At 46.8% G+C, this 18,638-nt stretch overlaps 1 protein-coding gene across 1 annotated transcript in view; it reads left to right on the top strand.

Moving 5' to 3' along the window:
- ptprz1a (protein tyrosine phosphatase receptor type Z1a) overlaps positions 1-18,638 on the top strand; it is a 34,778-nt gene that overhangs the window by 10,860 nt on the left and 5,280 nt on the right. Inside the window, exons 2-18 of the mRNA XM_076138262.1 lie at positions 1,635-1,706; positions 2,566-2,745; positions 3,638-3,789; positions 4,186-4,281; positions 4,926-4,992; positions 5,285-5,442; positions 7,169-7,319; positions 7,709-7,893; positions 8,067-8,193; positions 10,440-10,480; positions 10,724-12,797; positions 15,537-15,675; positions 16,663-16,751; positions 16,838-16,923; positions 17,559-17,579; positions 17,716-17,812; positions 17,974-18,056. Coding sequence (XP_075994377.1) covers positions 1,635-1,706; positions 2,566-2,745; positions 3,638-3,789; positions 4,186-4,281; positions 4,926-4,992; positions 5,285-5,442; positions 7,169-7,319; positions 7,709-7,893; positions 8,067-8,193; positions 10,440-10,480; positions 10,724-12,797; positions 15,537-15,675; positions 16,663-16,751; positions 16,838-16,923; positions 17,559-17,579; positions 17,716-17,812; positions 17,974-18,056 — 3,818 coding nt within the window. The remainder of the gene's footprint in view (positions 1-1,634; positions 1,707-2,565; positions 2,746-3,637; positions 3,790-4,185; positions 4,282-4,925; positions 4,993-5,284; positions 5,443-7,168; positions 7,320-7,708; positions 7,894-8,066; positions 8,194-10,439; positions 10,481-10,723; positions 12,798-15,536; positions 15,676-16,662; positions 16,752-16,837; positions 16,924-17,558; positions 17,580-17,715; positions 17,813-17,973; positions 18,057-18,638) is intronic.

Below are 18,638 nucleotides of genomic sequence, written 5' to 3'. Positions count from 1 at the left end.
ACAAAACAACAAAACAACAAGATCGTGGACACAAGCGGCTAAAATGAGTCTGAGTGGATGTAAACACTGTAATTCCAATTATATGAAATGTTTCTCTGTACGTCGTCTCGTTGTGTAGATGAGACTTCAGGTCTGTAGGTCTCTAATGGACCCTGATGGATCCATGAACACATCTTAAAGCCTCTGAAGCTCCTCTACATGAAGAGCTTAATTAGAGACTAATGTGCTGACCTCTGACCTTTGACCCTGAACCCTCTACATGTTGTCATGGATCTCTATCCTACAGGAACTTCCGGGTGCTTTCTCACATCAGAGTATCACTTTAAACATGCTGAACTCATCCCATGAAGAACAAAAGAGATTAACCCCGCCCCTCTTTTCTGCGGGTATAAGGAGTGGATTGGAAGGATTTGGCTGCATGGGGGTGTCACACATTCTGTCACCCTGCAAACCAGCCAGGCTTTCTGGGCTAATCCTCTTATTCAGCGGGCTGTCGGGCTGGGAGGGGGGGGGTCGGGCCCCCACAGACCTGAGTTGGTTCCTGAGCCGTGAGGGTTTTCCTCATTGTGCACACTGTACACTCTATTCTACTCATTCTATGGCTTCACATAAGCAAGACCCCCCCCAGGCGTCCTCCTTCCTCTAATGTACAAATAGCCCTGCCTTGTTATGTTGAGTAATTGCTTCTTGCACTTGATGTTGTGCAAAGACAGTTGTGTTTCAGTCGTCCGTTGCTGTGTTTAGTGTGACGTGTGTGTGTCTGGGCTACAGGCTGAATATATGTTGCTGCATGCATCAAAGTGTCTTCCTGTTTGAAAGGCGGGTTTGGATCTCTGCCTTTGTGAAGAGTCTTTGAGAAGATTTGTCCGCATTGATCAAACTGGCATGAGACTGAAAGGATGAAAGGAGCTTTTCTGCCTTGGAAGCTCGTTTCCTCGTTTGCTTTAACCTACAGCAGAACGGAGCAGCTGTTTGCTTTGTAGTCACCGACACAACAGGCTCATGTGTCAGGCATTGTCGCGATGCTGGTGTGGCCTGTAACTGAAACCCCATCAGTGTTTGATGTGTGCGTGTAGCATGGGTCGTGGTTGTGAGGACGAGGAGGGTCCGCCTCTGAACACATCCACTGAAACTGAGACCCCAACAACGCCTTCATCCTATAGAGACCAGCCAAACATCCTCAGGGCACGACGCCTCTGCGTTGGCTCCACGCACACAAGGAGTCAGTGAAGGCTCCACTGCAGACACTGACCCGGAAATCTGATGAAAATGGATAAAAACCATCACATCCAATGAAAAACGTCTGTGAGATGCTGCCCCCTGGTGGTGATGCTGTGCAGCTCTACCGAGGCTACTGGACAGTCATGAGCATTGGGCCGCGCTGTGTGTGTGTGTGTGAATGTGTGTGTTTGTGTGTGTGTGTGTGTGTGTGTGTGTGTGTGTGTGTGTGTGTGTGTGTGTGTTTGTGTGTGTGTGTGTGCGTGTGTGTGTGTGTGTGTGTGTGTGTGTGTGCGTGTGTGAGTGAAAACAAGACTGAGACGGAATAAAATATCTAATCCAGTATAAATTCTCTCTCTCTCTCTGTCTCTTTCTCTCTCTCTCTCTCTCTCTCTCTCTCTCTCTCTCTCTCTCAGATCAAATGGTTTCAGGTTATGGATACAGAAATCAGAGGAAGTTCTCAGAGGAAATGGACTGGTCTTATGCAGGTGAGTCGTGTTTTAAAAGTTTGAGTGCAGTCTAACTAAACTAAACAAACTAAACTTCACACTCAAATTGACTCATTTTATCTTTGAACTACTTTTTTTTTTAAATGTGGTGTTCAGATCAATATTAGTTAAAAATATGACCTTTGAACCATAAGCTACCGACGAACATCACAAACAGGAAGTGAAGCCAATCAAGCTGAAACAGGAAGGAAACACTGGGATGGAAACTCAAGCCCATGAATGATTATTGATTATTAATCCTACAATTTCAGGCAATAAAAGTGGTAAGATGTGATGAAAGCGTAGAGAAGGCTGAGCAGAGGGACTGACTGCTTGTGTATTACCGTTATCTCACCAAGGGTTAACTTGTAAAAGCTGCTGTGTTTGTCTTTACATGTTTTTGTCAATTTGAGCACTGCGTCCTTTCATCTTTTCATGCTTTTGTTCTTCCCCCCGTTCTTGATAAGCCTGGCATGGCTTCCATCCGTGGCGTACGCCGCGTGGAAACACTCCCTTCATTCATCTGCAGCGTTTACTGTCAGAAAAACAAACGTTTGTCTGTTTGGGCCAATTCCATTAGTGTAACCAGAGCAAAGTGCTGTAGGGCGTTCTGCTTTGACCTTCAGTAAAAACTTCCTTCAAACATCTTCCCCTTCATATTTCATCCCTTTCATCTCCTTGAGGCAAAACATTTGTGATCGGCTGCAACTTTTGACCAATTACATTTACAATACTTTTCCCCTGGCTCACCTATGAAAAGAACCTCATTCCTGGTTCCTGTGATGTAAACCTTTCCCATAAGCACTTGGGAATCCCTTCATCCCTGCTGTATCTGAGCTCTTTTCCTCTGTTTTTCCAGGAACCTTAAACCAAAACAACTGGTTCAAGAAGTTTCCGTCCTGCAGTAACGCCAAACAGTCTCCCATCAACCTGGAGGAGAGCCTGGCTCAGGTGAAGCTGCAGTACCAGAAGCTGAGGTTTGACGGCTGGGACGGGCTGACGACCGAGCGGACCACCATCAAGAACAACGGCAAGACGGGTAAGAAGTGTTATCTCTTTCTTTCTTCCTTTCTTCCTTTCTTCCTTTCTTCATTGTCTAACATTTGGTCACTCTGTTGCCGAGTCTGTTTTGGGTTGTTTTGTCTTTTATTGTGAAGGGTAAAGTTTCCCTGGTGCTGTGAAACTCGATCTCCATCTCCTTAAGTGAAATCCTGTCTCACCCTCCCAAACAGTCGTCGTCTTAGCAACTAAAAGCTTTTCTTCATGGAGACTTGGACGTGTTTGTGTCGGGTCCAGTCCTGGTTTAAAGGGACAGTAGCCGCCGCAGTTGTCAGTTATCCATGGAGGAAGTATGTAAATGATGAAGTAATAAAGAGTTCACTGGTAGGAGGCAGCTTCTCCGGTTTGCCCTCTTGTTTTCACTCATACTGCCTTCTTGATATTGTCATCATTACTTTAAGTTTTGGAAACAATGGAAGAAATTGGAGCGTTCTGCAAAGTAAAACTATATGAGTAGTATAAAACGTTTGGAGTGTAAACAGCTGCAAAGCAACATGAAGAGTGAAGATCATTCCAATTCCAATTCAATTCAAAGTGGATATAAACATCAAAGCAGAGGCAGTGAAGACAGTAAATGGGAGCATGTGACTTTCATCTCCTGACAGTTTGAACTCTGCCCCACCTGCAGGTAAATGTAGCATGAAGAACAATACTTCCTGCTTACTTACCAAATGTAAGGTTTCCCTTGATTAAAGCGGTGATGATGAGTGTTTTGTTGGCTCGTTTTGTTCCTTTGAAACACTGCAAAGAAACCTTTCAACACCACTGAATCATCCTCAGCTCCAGTCAATATTGGCTGTCCGTTTAGAGGAAATCAGACAGAACTCAGTAAACACCAGCGTTGCTATAAGAGTGCCTCATGTTGTCTCTAGTGGCGGTGGATGTGGACGGAGAGTTCACCGTGAGCGGAGGAGGTCTGGGGTCAACGTTCAAGGTGGGACGTATCACCTTCCACTGGGGGCGCTGTAACGCCTCCTCAGAGGGATCAGAGCACAGTCTGGATGGAGCCAAATACCCGCTGGAGGTGAGGTCATCCATCACTTTACAGGAAATTCTCTGTATTGGAGTTTATGTTGCATTAAAAAGCCTCCGCGGTCTTTCATTCATTTCTCTCATGAATGTGTTTGAATGTTAGTGAGACAAATCGACAAAACAGGAAGTCAAACATGTCTGATTCATTTCTCACATATGACATAAACATGGCGTTAGATGTGACATAACATTTACAGGTTGTGTGAGTGAGTGTGTGAGATGGTTCAATTTGGCTCCATGTTTACTCAAATGGAAGAATGTTCCAGATGGAGGACAGAGATCAGACTGGTTTGTTGTCATCCTTTCCACAGTGTTGTTAGGCGCAGTCGCTCTCTGTCCTGATGACTGCAGCTTGACTGATTATTTGTTTCTTCTTCTCCCCCTACAGATGCAGATTTATTGTTATGAGGCTCAACACTTTGACTCCTTAGATGAAACCATAAAGGCCGGAGGGAAAATCATTGCACTGGCTGTGTTGTTTGAGGTGTGTGTGTGTGTTTGTGTGTCTCATAATCTGCCTCATCGGTAGGCCACCAAAGTTTGTGAAGACAAATTCAAACTGAGATGATTGTGCGTTGTTATGCTGTGATGATGTCGTGTGTTAGTGGGGAGGCTTTGTCACATTAAAAGCTTCTGTGTTTCAAACAGATGTAGACTTTTAGGTTAAAAACATTGAGGTCACCTGCGTGGTTTCACTTGTGGAACCCTGTGATGGAGTTCGAGACTCCGCCCACTGTGACATCATGGAGTCCACATGTCGGCCTGCTTTGTCAGTGGATAATTACAGCTGCTGCTTCGCCTGAAACTGTTTCATTGTCGGTCTAATTGTACATAGGATGACTGATAAATAGTGAGCCCGAGCGTGACACAAGGAGCAGTTGTGTAATGTTTGATGAAGCAAAACCTGCAGGTGTTTTTCCCCAAAGTTTTGTGATTCAAACATCCTGAGCGTCATTCACTCAATTCAATGCATTCAACTTGACTCCCTCAAATCTTCACTGCAAGTTTCCTCATGTGGATCCATAGACTGAGCAGCATCCTGTATTTATGTATTTATGAACCAGTGAATGAAAGATAAGGTCATTACCATGGCAACCATAGACCATATTCTGTTCTTTGTTCCTACAGACGAGTATTGAAGACAACGAAAACTACGCAGCCATCATAGAGGCCATCGACAGTGTGAGCAGATACGGTGGGTCGACCTTCTCTGCTTTGTTTGTGTCTCTTAGCTGCTTCTTCTTCTTCTTCATCGTGAGATTTGAGGATGTAAAGATTAATACTTGACCCAGAGCTATGAGACCTCTGAGGAGACAGACAGAGATAAGTAGTCAATCTATAGGAGTGTGCAGCGTGGAAACAGCAGGCCAGACTTCTTCACATGTCCTCCCTTAATGCAACAATCACCCAAACAGTTTGTCGACTTGTTAGATTTGCATGAGTTCGCACAAAGTGTCAGTGGAAACGGTTTGTTGTTGTCTCTTCAGGAAAGAGCAACGAGGTTTCACCTTTCACCCTGCGAGGTCTCCTGCCAAACAACACAGACAAATATTTCATCTACAATGGCTCTCTGACCACGCCCCCCTGCAGCGAGACGGTGGAGTGGATCGTCTTTAAGGACGCCGTGGCCATTTCTGAGACGCAGGTGAGCTGAGATGCAGAACAATCAATGATCAATCTGTCCCTCCCATGGTTAATGCACCGTGCCCCACACAGACTGACATAAGGTGAAGGTGACGTCTGAGCCTGGGAAACTGTCACAGACATGTCTTCAGTGGGTGTGTGTGTGTTTGTATGTATGTGTGTGTGTGTGAGAGAGAGGGGCCTGATTTTCAGCTTAAATGCCATAAATGTCTTTTGTTAGCCAATAGTTGTTAGAAGTAATTACTGCTTGTGTATGGCTGTCATTCACTGACAGCCTGAGGGCACACACACACACACACACACTGTGCAGACTTGTTGAGCGTGTTGTGAGCCACGCCCAGGCCTCTGTGTTTACCTGTGCTCTGGAATGATAATTTTCCCTTTCAGCACCTTGACATGACTAACGTTTACGTCATTTGGATGATTATGTCACATAACGTTAGAAAACACAAAACTCCTCAGCCTGATGTGTCTGCATGCTGGAACCTGTCAAACTCCAAATCACTAACGTACTTTTCCCAATGATAAATGTGAACCTCAGGTCTCATCTTTTTGTTCACTCATCAGTCCAGCTCTCATCTGCTGCCACCTAGTGGGAATATAAATGCACCGCTCTGATGTTGTCAAACACATCACAACAGAAAAGAAGGAGTGACTGAGTCTCTAAATTGGCATGACAACTCTAATCTGCATCTCTGTCTCAATGATCTCTCTCTTCATTAGTGTAGGAGATCTGAATGTAAATCAATAATCGATACAGTGTGATCAGTTCTGGATGGAGCTCTGCAGCTGCTGAAGATCCATTCAGCCTGTTTGTCCTTCACTGACTCAGCTCCATCTCAGCTACATGATGGTGCTAGTTACATGTTTGTAGCTCTGCTAGACACTCAGCTCTGCCTGGAGACACAGAGCTCCTATCTGAAGAGGACTGAGGGACCACCAGATCCAGATCCTACTGACCCAGATCCTACTGACCCAGATCCAGATCCTACTAATCCAGATCTAGTTGTCACCTGCAGTCTGAATGGTTGTATAATGTTGGAGGTGAACCAATAGCCTTTGTTTACCAGTGAAGGTCTTGAGTGATGAGGGTGAGCCACAGAGCTGACAGAGGGGTTGTGTTGATATGATATGAACCTAATATTTGACATCCAGAGCAGAGAGGAATGCTGTAGACTGAGTGAACTTTCATAAGAGTTACTGGCTGCTGCAGGTCCTCCGTGTTTTCCCAAACCTTTCCGACGTGTCCCAGCTGGTCCACATTCCAACCGGCATCACCAAAGCTTAATTATTTAAAGTCACGACTTCAGAAGCCACACGTGGGTTTAAGAGGCTTTTTGATCCTGCATGCAGAGAATGAGTCAGAGTAGGGAGGTGGAGCACATATTAAAGGAGCATAACAACACACTCATGGCTCCTTCAGGGCCCGGGATCACCAGCTGAACCTGTCCTTCACAGTGAAATGTAAAACTGTGAATGCAGGATTTGTACTGTGTAATTGTAGTTTCTAATTTCTACATTCTGTCACTGCTCTGCTGTGAGCTGAGTATAGAAACATAATGTCCTGTCCTTCCTCTCAGCACGCAGGCACACACGCTCACTGCAGCAGCTCACAACTCAAACTGTGGAAAGTAAAGGAAGAGCAACAGAATGAATAATAGAACATGAAAGTCATCTGAGGCTCCTGTTCTAATGCTGTGATGTGTGTGTGTGACCCTGTGGTGCAGCTGGAGGTGTTCTGTGAGGTGATGACCATGCAGCAGGCCGGCTACGTCATGCTGATGGACTACCAGCAGAATAACTACAGGGAGCAGCAGCTGCAGTTCATGGGTCAGATCTTCACCTCCTACACTGGCACAGAGGAGCTTGTCACACCAGGTAATACCCCACCCCCCCCTCACACACACACACACACAGAAGCGGAAATTTGTGTCTGCAGAAGGATTTCATTTTACATCTGCCTGTTAAACCTTTTATATTCACTGTATAAACAGTATAAACATCATAAACAGCATTCTCTTAGCCCTGCCTGCCCTCTAGTGGTGGAAGCTCAGATCTCAGCTTCCTGTCCTCCAGTCTGGTTGACATACACTTGTGTGCGTTGTGTAAATCCACACACACATACACACTCAAATCATAAAACAAACACACACAGCGCCTGGCATAGTGGTAGGGTTCAGGGTCAGAGGTAAGAGGTCAGAGGTCAGCACGTTTGTAGATGAGATGAGTTGTCACCATGACGATCACCCTTTCTGTCCCATGAACAGTGTGCAGCTCTGAGCCAGAGGACGTCCAGGCGGTGCCCCACAATCTGAGCAGCCTGCTGGTGACGTGGGAGCGGCCGCGTGCCGTCTATGATGCTAACATCGAGAGGTACGCCGTCAAGTACGGAGTGGCTGCAGGAAACGACCCTCCCGCCGCCCAATACCTGACAGACGGAGACCAGGACGTGGTACGCAAACCATGGCTGTGTTCTGTTTTAGACACTGTTGTTTGTATACACGTTGACAAGTCTCCATGACAACATCCAGGTTTTCTTTGACACTGTGTGTGTCTGCTCTCTGTGAGCATGTGAAGCATCTTAGCTTACCTTTAAAGCTGCCATGGCTTTGTTTGTACCACCAGGGGGCGATATTGGACAACCTGTTAGCCAACACCAGCTACGTGATTCAGGTGGTGTCAGTCTGTACCAACGGTCTGCACGGACGCATAAGTGACTCCCTGACAGTGGCCATGCCCAGCGAAGACCCCGGTAAGAGCATCGGAGAGCGAGCATAGAGAGGCGACGATTCGCTCCGTGCCGCCTCATGTTAGCTTTAGCACGAAACGGAAGACCAACAGGAAGCAGCAACATAGATTAAAGAAGAAAACAAAACTCCTTCACTCACTCTTTTGTTTCAAAGGAGCTGTGTAAACGTGTGTGACTCAGACTCGGATGAGGACGTGGATGTCAGTGTTCATGTGTCACAGCTGAGTGTTAGCATGTCCCATTGATTAGTGACCCCACTGACTACGCAACAACAAGGCATCGACTACGCAACAACAAGGCATCAACTATGCAACTACCCTGTAGTGTTGTTAATCACAAACAGCTGTTCACAAAAACAATCACAACTGATGAAGGCAAAGATGGAGACCTCTCCTCACCATGGAGACCTCTCCTCACTATGAGGACCTCTCCTCACTGTGGAGACCTCTCCTCACCATGGAGACCTCTCCTAACTATGAGGACCTCTCTTCACTTTGGAGACCTCTCCTCACTATGAGGACCTCTCCTCACTCTCCTCTCCTGACTATTCAGTCACGTTGGTTGGAGATGGTTGATGGGAGATCAGTTTGTTCTCTGGTGTTGGATTTGCTCGCCAATGCTACAGGCCAGACAATCTAATTTGGCGTCTGTAGCCGCTCCATTATAAAGCTTCAGTTACTCTCCAAGCAGCTTTACACGCTACATTCATGTGGCATAGCAGCACAACTTCTGTTACAGCACCATGAGACGCTGCAGACCCTTTATAAAACTGATTCTTTCAAAAGTAGACAAAGTTTAGCCGTGTTTACCTTCACTTCTTCTTCTATTTGATTCATCATAAACCCTCCTGGACACGTGGAGATGACACTGATATCCATCTGCTCACCTGGCTGAGAGTTTATGTCCCTAATGTGTGAGGAGACTAGTCAATCTGCTGCTTATCTTCTTCCTGTTGGCACCAGTGTTTAGCGCAGTTGCAGTTTTTGCTCCATTCTTTGCTTCTTTATTTCCCATCATGCTTTGCTCCACTCTGGGCTTTCTTGCTTTCTTTTTTGAATCAGATCATTTGACCTGATGTGCTCTCTTTGCTTTTCTAAACCGACAAAGTTTGTGTTTCATGACTCAATAATAAACTAACAAAACTGCAACTGCAACTGTGTGTGTATGTGTGTGTGAGTGTGTGAGTGAGTGAGTGAGTGAGTGAGTGAGTGAGTGAGTGAGTGAGTGAATGAGTGAGTGAGGGTTCATGTTCCACTTTACCATCTTCTGATGAGCGCCTGAACGCACCATCCGTCTGTGATGGACCTTTTCATTGTGAATGACATCATCAGTAATATCACCCACGCACACGTGTTCCTGGTCAGTACATCACAGCATGTATGCAGCATGTGTGCGGATGTTTTTGCACAGTAGGACATAGAGTATTTGTGTGTAGTCATGTTAGCTTAATGCTATAATTCATTATGAACCATTAGCGTCCCATCATCTCTAACTTGTTCACTTCACCTCATGCTTCACAAACCAGTTTATCTGGTCTCCATGGCGACATTTGGCTTAGCACAGGTAAGACCCCATGTGTCGTCACCCATCTGACCCCATGACCCCATGACCCCATGACCCTGTGTCTGCCATGAGTCCCAGCTTCTTCACGCAGCATTTACCAAGATATCTATCTATCTATCTATCTATCTATCTATCTATCTATCTATCTATCTATCTATCTATCTATCTATCTGTCTAACACATTTGAACATGCGTCCTTAGAACACTTTGTAAATCTTAACTAACTAAAAAAGATTAACGGAGCCAAAAACTCCTCGGAGTATTTAAATCTGAACAAGAAAGGCGACTTAACGTGAGACAGATAAACAATAAACCAATAAGCAAAAGCATTAAGCACAGATTGGAACTTAAAGTGGAAATGTTGGATCCTGTTTCTACCAGCTGGTGGCGCTAGATGAAACATAACTGCCGGAGGATTCACCCTCAGGAGACCACCACTGTTCAGTTCTTCTGCAGATACGCAACTGCAGCAGACGAAAACAATTTCCAAATGTTATCAAATGAGCAGGACGCAGAGGTCAGAGGTCACTGTAAATGCTGTTTGATGGAGGCGTTCTTTCTCTAAATGTGTGTGTGTGTGTGTGTGTGTGTGTGTGTGTGTGTGTGTGTTGCACGTTGTTCTGCCCATTTTGCCCTGATAACTGATTTCACACTGAATTCCTTTTTTTTCCTGTGCTTGTTTACAGAGAATTATTTGGATCCTGATTTTAATGAGTTTGCTGATGAAGTAAGTGAAGCCGACACTGCACATCACTGTTTCATAAACATAATAGAGTCATAAACTGAAACAACACTGCATAACCTGTATCTGTTCTAGTTTGACCTTTATAATCTGACCTCCTGACCTTTAAAACCTCAAACTCAAATGATCTCCTACTGATCCAGATCATATTGATCCTGATCCAACGGATTCTGATTCAGATTTGTGTTTTTTTAATGTCTGTAACACTTTTTTGTCTCTGACCAACAGACAACCTTTGAACCTGAGAATGTTCGGACCGTCAATCACGATTCAGCCTTGGTTCAAACGACACCGGTGACCACCAGCTCGCCTCCTATGCCTCCTCCTGAAGTCAGAGGCACAACCACAGAAAGGACAGTGACCGTCAGTCCAGCCCAGTCTGATCCAGTCCAGAGATCCTTTAAAAGCAGCACACAGCCAGCAGGGGGCGCCTCTTCACCCCAGACCAGAGAAACAAGTCCCTTTAGAGGCCACGTTCCATTTATCTCCACAACCTCAACAAAATCTTTGTTTTCTAATACAACGACAAATGTTAGTTCAGAACATCCAACGACAAGTTCCACGACTTCTACCACTGACAGAAGCAGAGCGAGGACGACGGACAGAAGCAGAGCGAGGACGACCACAGCAGTGCCTGGCATCCACAGCACAAGCAGCGCTGAGACATCAAGTGATGGACAAACCGTTATGGAGTCTGGCAGGACCACTGAAGACGCGTCTGCCAAACCCAACCTTCCTGCAGATGTCCTGACAGAAACCTCGACTGAAGCTGCTCCACGTTATCCTACGATTCCCAGCGTGCCTCATTTCTCGTCCACCGCTACTTCTGTCCTGTTCAGCGGTATTTCAGAGACTACACGGCCGCTGTCCACCGGTGAGAGCCCCTCTGTCCTCCCCCGCTCCTCCTCCTCCCCTCTGTGTGACACCCAGGACCCTGGCTCCGCCCCATCTGCCTGCCTGCATGCCCCGCCCCCTTCCCTGCCACCAGACTCCCAGCATGCTGCTACTGCACCGCTGCTGTCTAGCAAAGACACAATCTCTGCCACTGCCCCCCCGCACGCCGTGTCCTCGCTGCCCGTCCCTCATCCCTCACCCGCCCTGTCCTCGCCGCCCGTCCCTCACCCCTCACCCGCCCTGTCTGGTTGGGATTCTGATCCCAGCCCTGTTACTCTAGGGTTTCATGATGGTGATTCAGATGTTGATAGATCATCTTGGTCTTCATCTTTGGTGTCTTCCGGTGACCCCTCGTTGTTTAGCGTTACGCCGCCTCTCCAAACAGTGACGGGCCAGTCCGGAACCCCCGTGGCTGAATCCTCCTGGGATCTCTCCATGGTGTCTTTGTCTCTTATTCCAACCCTCCAGCCTTCAGCTCTCTTCTCTACCGACCTTCTAGACCTTTCCACCGCCACCCCGAGTCTGACAGGTCTGTCCAATCATGCCACAGGCGGCGCTGTAGACTCTTTTCTCCCAGAACTTAGTGGTGATGGGTTTCCATTAGCTAGCAGCGACATGGGCGGTTCTCTAGAGCCTTCTTCCTCCTCATCATCTTTGCACTCATCTCCTCACGGCCCCCTGCCATCCTCAGCCTGGGCCACTGCTAGCTTAGATCTTTACTCCAGCCCGGGCTGGCCCTCACCCTCAGTTAGCGGTTTAGGCGACCATCTTGGTTCTCAGTCTGTGGTGGTTTCTGATGGCCGTTCCTTAGATCATAGAGATATCTCACCTCCATTTTCCCATCTCCTCCAACCCACACGTAGTGAAATGTCCATTTCTGTTGCAGCGACGGCATCCGTCACTGATGAGTGGTTCAACACCCCGACCCAGCAGACCTCACCCACAGCCCCCCCCCTCACCCCAACCCCTGAAGTTCAGGCTTTAGACAATATCAGCAGCAGTGCGTCTGGTTCGGCTTTGTTCGCAGACTCCCAGGAGGGCGTAGATCAGGAGTGGGACAGGGTTCAAACCTCAGCCTCTGGAGAAAGCGCGCTCCCTCATTCCACCGTGATCACAAGCACCGTCGGCCTGTCCTCCGTTCCCGAGTCCAGCGGCACGACCTCCCGAGATGAATCGGGGGAACGTTCCTCTGCTTTCTATTTTGAAACGGAAAGCGGCAGTAGCAGCACAGCAGAGGTAGGAGGGAGCACGGCGGAGACGGCGACCTCGGCCTCGCCCTGGTCGCTGGGTGGGGATGAGGAGAGCGGCTCTGGACAGGGCGAAGGCCTGTACGATAACGAGACATCCTCTGACTTCAGTATCTCTGAGCGCACAGAAAGAGGGTCCGAGGACGAAGAGCCAGTTGCAGGTAAAAAGCCGTCCGCAGTCATGAGGTTTGGGAGGCGAGTACATCGTCCCTCAGCAACAACTGCTTTCACTTTTATGTGTGAGAGAGAACGTTCATGATGTAAGATGAAGTCAAAAAAACAGCAGAACAAAGTCTCATTTCCTTCCAACTTAACCTTCTGTGTGTGACGGCGAGGCTTCTTGGTGTTTTCAGGCTTTGTTGGTATTGTTGCTCCTCTTCCTTGGGACATTCAGGGACTACAAAGCAGCTTTGGTGTCATTCAAAATGAACAGAAAAAACCTTTAAGTTCCTGATGTTGTTTGTTTCCTCACTCCTTCATTCTTCTCTTGGACTCACAAGACCTTCAGAGGTCTGAAGTGAATATAATTACATTTGTGTCACTATTGTATGTGTAGACCAGTAGAGGGCAGCAGAGCTCTTCTTAAACTTAAACTGGCACATGTTCATTTATCATCCCCACAGAGGCTTCACCCTCAGGGGCACGGAGTCACCAAGTCCTTTCATTATTGTTGTGTTCGATTTGTATGGCTTTCAAATCTGTAATCAAGTTTCATGTGCGGCTAATTTGTATCACATCAGAAAGCTGTACAGGCTCATACAGCAAGGGGACACACACTCCACCAGTGTGTGTTTACTTCCACGCCACAGTGTGGTCAAAATATGAACAAGCTGTATACACTGAGGGAACAGGTATGGTTCCTTTGTTCTACACTGAGGGAACAGGTATGGTTCCTTTGTTCCCCAAACATACCTGATGCCTCACTCAATCAGAGTATGAATTAATTCCCCCAACATGTACGTCCCCTTCACTTTACTTTGTGGGCATTCTGTCCTCTTGTAAGCTGTAGCACTCAGGCTCGTGTCCAACCTGCCAGCAGTCATGAACATCTTATAACTCCCCGACTAATCCTGCTAACAGACCAACGCACCGCCCATCTGGGCTTCCGTACGCTCGGACTTCTTTCGCTCAGTTCCTCTTTGCGTCACCTTGGCCAGGCGGCGACCTTTGGCGTCTTCAGTGCGCCCTTTTCCTCGGTCGTCTGGATGAATGGAGGCATTTTACGCAGAGCAGAAAGAGCACAACAGGCTCTTTCTGAGGCAGTCAACAGGCCTGACCCAGCCTTTCACTGCTGAGCAGAGTTCTGACAAACAGTCTCCCGTCAAGGTTAATCCCTGCTAGTGTTTCGCTCAGCGGAGGCCGGGTTCAGCTGGCGGGTTTTATGTTCACGCATTCAGAGTTACAATTATGCTGCTTGTTTGACTTTAACTCGGCGCAGCGCGGCTGCTGTGAATACGTTCCAGTTTGATCTGTGATGAACTTGTGATTATGAGCGTTTGTGTTTGCCTCGAGTGCTTCAGTAGGTTTGTGAATGTGATGAGTTCAGTGTTTGTGCCGTAGGTGGTGAATGTGAATGCTGCTCCGCTGTGTGTCGGTGTCAGTGTGCTTTCACCGCTGAGCAGAGTCAACTTTTAGTCATACAACATTAAAGCTACATTAGGGCAGTTTTACAAAATGTCCTGATTTGTCTGGAAAACCAGGTGAAATCCTATGGAACCTGGGGGTCGCATGCAGAAACGTGTGTGTGACCCTCATACGAGGAGAGATGTAGGTTTATTTTGGGCCTCTAAGAGTGGACGCCAGTTTTTCCCAGCCCAAATAATGGTTCGACCTCCCAGCTGATCAAGTCGTGAACATCCAGAATGCAATGTTGTGAAATGGGATATCACAATTTAACAGCACTAAATACACATAGGAACTTTTCCATGAAAAGAGAAAATTCAAAATTCAAAGGGCTCAGCCTCACCTGTTGTTGCTGTAATCAGCTGCAATTCCTGTCCGATGCTACGGCTCAGGTCCAAACGCGCTTCCTAACTCTGTTCCTCTGTCAGTGTTTAGATGTTTGTGCTTCTCCTCAGGTCTGTAGGTCTCTAATGGACCCTGATGGATCCATGAACACGTGTTCGAGCCTCTAAAGCTCCTCTACATGAAGACAGAACTTAAGTTACATACTAATATGTTGACCTCTGACCTTTGACCCTGAATCCTCTGTATGTTGCCATGGATCTCTATCCTATAGTAACTCTGACCTTTGACCCTGGACCCTCTGTATGTTGTCATGGATCTCTATCCTATAGTAACCCTGACCTTTGACCCTGGACCCTCTGTATGTTGTCATGGATCTCTATCCTATAGTAACTCTGACCTTTGACCCTGAACCCTCTGTATGTTGTCATGGATCTCTATCCTATAGTTTCTTCCGGGTGTCCTCTCTCATCAGTCTGCAGCTCGTGTGATGAAGGGGCTGAGAGGATGTTGTACAGATAAACATGCAGGGCGTCATGAGGACAAATAGTAGGAGAAGAACGTAGATGGGAGGAGGAGTTAGCCTCATTCACTTCCACCAACCTCTTCATAAATAAGAACAAATATGAGATCAATCAAAACACAAAACAAAACATAGCAAGCAAAAATCCATGGACAGGAACATAACATGTCTCTCTCTCTTCATCTGTCACTTCCTCTCCCTCGCTGTCTCTCTCTCCCTCTTACTCTGTCTCCCTCTCTGTCTGTCTCACTCTCTCTCTCTCTGTCTCTCCTTCTCCCTCTCTGCCTGTCTCTCTCTCCCTCTCTGTCTCTCTCTCTTCCTCTCTGCCTGTCTCTCTCTCCCTCCCTGTCTCTCTCTCTCCACCTCTCTCTCTGTCTGTCTGTCTCTCTCTCTCTCTCTCTCTCTCTCTCAGATGCCAGTAACAGCAGTCATGAGTCGAGGGTGGGGTCGATCAGGGAGAGGGAGAGGAAAGCTGTGGTTCCTCTGGCTGTCATCTCCACCCTCACCTTCGTCGGTCTGGTCTGTCTGATCTCCATCCTCATCTACTGGAGGTCAGTGTGTGTGCTGTTCTACATGTATGTATATATGTGTGTGTGTTTGTGTGTGTGTGTGTGTGTCAGAGAATGCGTAGATTAAACGTCATTGGTCTTTAGAAACTTCAAACTAAAGGAAATGGCAAAAGGTGGTTAGACAAGCGCTCACATCCACTGGGTCTGGACCAGGTCCATGTAAAGAGAGGAACAAGCTCCCTCTGTTGTTCTGATGCAGACCTGCTGGCTCAGGGCCCTGATCTGGGCTACACACTCTCATCCTGCGTCTCAAGCTGCATGTGGCCATTGTTATCATTGAGTTAGATTTTTTTCGATTTGTCAGTTTTAACGTTGATGCGGTTGAATCGCTCCCATAGATCAATGTGTGGTTGCCTCCTGCATCCCCACAGGCCTCTGTGACTTTACCTCTGCTGAAACCGGGCTGTGAAACACACAAACAAACACTCAAACAAACAAAGAGCGCGGTGCTGAATGAAGCCTTTCAGCCGCCGCCGCTAAGTGTCTCTCACTCGGCCCGCTGACCTTGGGTTGAGATGCTGTTTTCAGTTTTATTGAGTATGAACTGCTGGTTTCTTTGAGAAGAGTTTAGAAGTTATTTCTTGTGCCTATTTACACCGTAAACCCAAAACTCGTATTCTTTTGCAGAAAACATATTTTTCTGTGAGGTAGAAAATGAAATTGTGCCGCCCACTCAGACTCACACAGACAAATAACCAACACAAACACAAACTCCATCAAGGACACGCAAACACATAGAGTCTTATTTTTTACAAACTACACGTCTCTGGTTTGCTGCGTCGCAGATGTAACACATCGTTCTTGGGGGGGGTATGGGCCATCACCGTGCTCATCTGACCTCATGGCAACTGCTGGGCTTTTCAGGCGAAACATTTGAATTGGAGTTAGGGTGAAATTTACACAACGCAACGCAGACAGGGTAAACAATTTTATCTGCACATTGATAGGAATGTGTGTGTGTGTGTACAGGATGTGTTTTCAGACGGCTCATTTCTACATTGATGACAGCTCATCACCCAGAGTCATCTCTGCTCCGCCCACTGCTGCATTCACAGACGGTAAGACACACACACTCTTAAACACACACACATACAGACCTTTTTGTGTGTTTTACTGTGAGTTTCTTGTGTTTGTCTTCCTGCAGACGAGCAGAAGTCGTTTCCAGTGAAGGAGTTTGTCAAACACGTGGCAAAGCTGCACGACACTCTGGGCTTCCAGAGAGAGTTTGAGGTGCAGAAACACACTCTTGATTCTATTATGATTCTTGCGACTCCTTTGACTCATACTTCTTCTATGTGACTCGTTCCTTTGACTCGTCCTCCTTCTATGTGACTCGTTCCTTTGACTCGTCCTCCTTCTATGTGACTCGTTCCTTTGACTCGTCCTCCTTCTTCGTGACTCGTTACTTTGACTCGTCCTCCTTCTTTGTGACTCGTTCCTTTGACTCATCCTCCTTCTATATGACTCGTTCCTTTGACTCGTCCTCCTTCTTCATGACTCGTTCCTTTGACTCGTCCTCCTTCTTCATGACTCGTTCCTTTGACTCGTCCTCCTTCTTCATGACTCGTTCCTTTGACTCGTCCTCCTTCTATATGACTCGTTCCTTTGACTCGTCCTATTTCTATGTGACTCGTTCCTTTGACTCGTCCTCCTTCTATGTGACTCGTTCCTTTGACTCGTCCTCCCTCTATGTGACTCGTTCCTTTGACTCGTCTTCCTCCTTCATGCTTTTCCATGGTTATTTTTCCGTTTCTGTGCTGTGAGATGAATCTGTGTTGAGTTTTTGTGTCTTGTGGTTTTTATTTTTGCTCGTCTGTGTGATGGAAACATCTGGCCATTTCCTGCTCCCCCATCTGCCCTGTTAGATACTAAAGGAGAGTTACGAGGTAAGAACATGTAACATGTATGCAAATGAACATTCACATGATTAAAACAAAGGAAAATAAAGAAAAGTGAAAAAAAAATGAACGGAGGGACAAACATTTAGGCATGTGTGTGTGCATGTGTGTGTGTGTTTTTCAGGAGGTCCAGGCATGCACGGTGGACATGGGTGTGACCACTGATGGCTCCAATCACCCCGACAACAAGAGAAAGAACAGATACATCAACATCCTGGCCTGTGAGTGGCTCATGAACCTGAAGATCACTTTACGTGTGGAGAGATCCAAACATTCTGTTATGTTTCTGCTCTGATTCTTCCCTCTAACAAAGCTTCATTATAACACCATCTGACCGCTCCTTTGTCTGTGACCCTCATGTTGTTTTCCGTTTCGCCTCCAGACGACCACAGCCGCGTGCGTCTCTCTCCGCAGGCCGACAAAGAGGGAAAGACGAGCGATTACATCAACGCAAACTTTGTGGATGTAAGAAATTCAGCTTTTTAATTTCATTTTCAAGCACCATAGAAACGGAGGCCTTCATGTTCACCTCGTTTCAGAGCTTTGAATCAGGAAACACACAGCAGAAACTTTTTCATTGCCAGCCTCTCCACTTTCCCCGCTGCAGGAGGACCAAAGTCAATGCGTCCCCTGCAGCTTTCTATAGCTTTTTACTGACGCGCTGTTGTTCACGGAGACCTGCGCGGTTTACTCCATTATGCTTATTGCCAAACCTTTAAAATCTCGTTCCCAGCGTCTCGTTGTTGAGTGAAAGGCAGAGGTGACACAAAACCGCGGCAGCAGTCACGGTCTCTGTGAAGAGCTGAAGAACAGGTTAGCGAGTCGCTAAAAGCACATTGAAGATCTCTCAGCTCGCACTTTTTGTCGGAGCCTCACAAGATGAAGGCAACTTCACTCCATTTGAAGGTTATGAAGCTGTCAGAGTGAAAGAGTGCTGGCTGCCCACCCATCAAACAAACACTTAATTTTTTTATGTTTTACTCAACTGACAGAGGAACTTTGAGTGTTAATCAGTGAAAAACACACCGTTCTGTACAGATCTGAAGG

Source organism: Genypterus blacodes, unplaced genomic scaffold (assembly GCF_046128005.1).
Source record: "Genypterus blacodes isolate CSIRO-AG114 ecotype Tasmania unplaced genomic scaffold, CSIRO-AGI_Gbla_v1 ptg000015l_1, whole genome shotgun sequence".
Classification (NCBI taxonomy): Eukaryota; Metazoa; Chordata; class Actinopteri; order Ophidiiformes; family Ophidiidae; genus Genypterus; species Genypterus blacodes.
The sequence above is the reverse complement of the archived record's forward strand: the minus strand, read 5'-3'. Positions and strand labels throughout refer to the sequence as shown.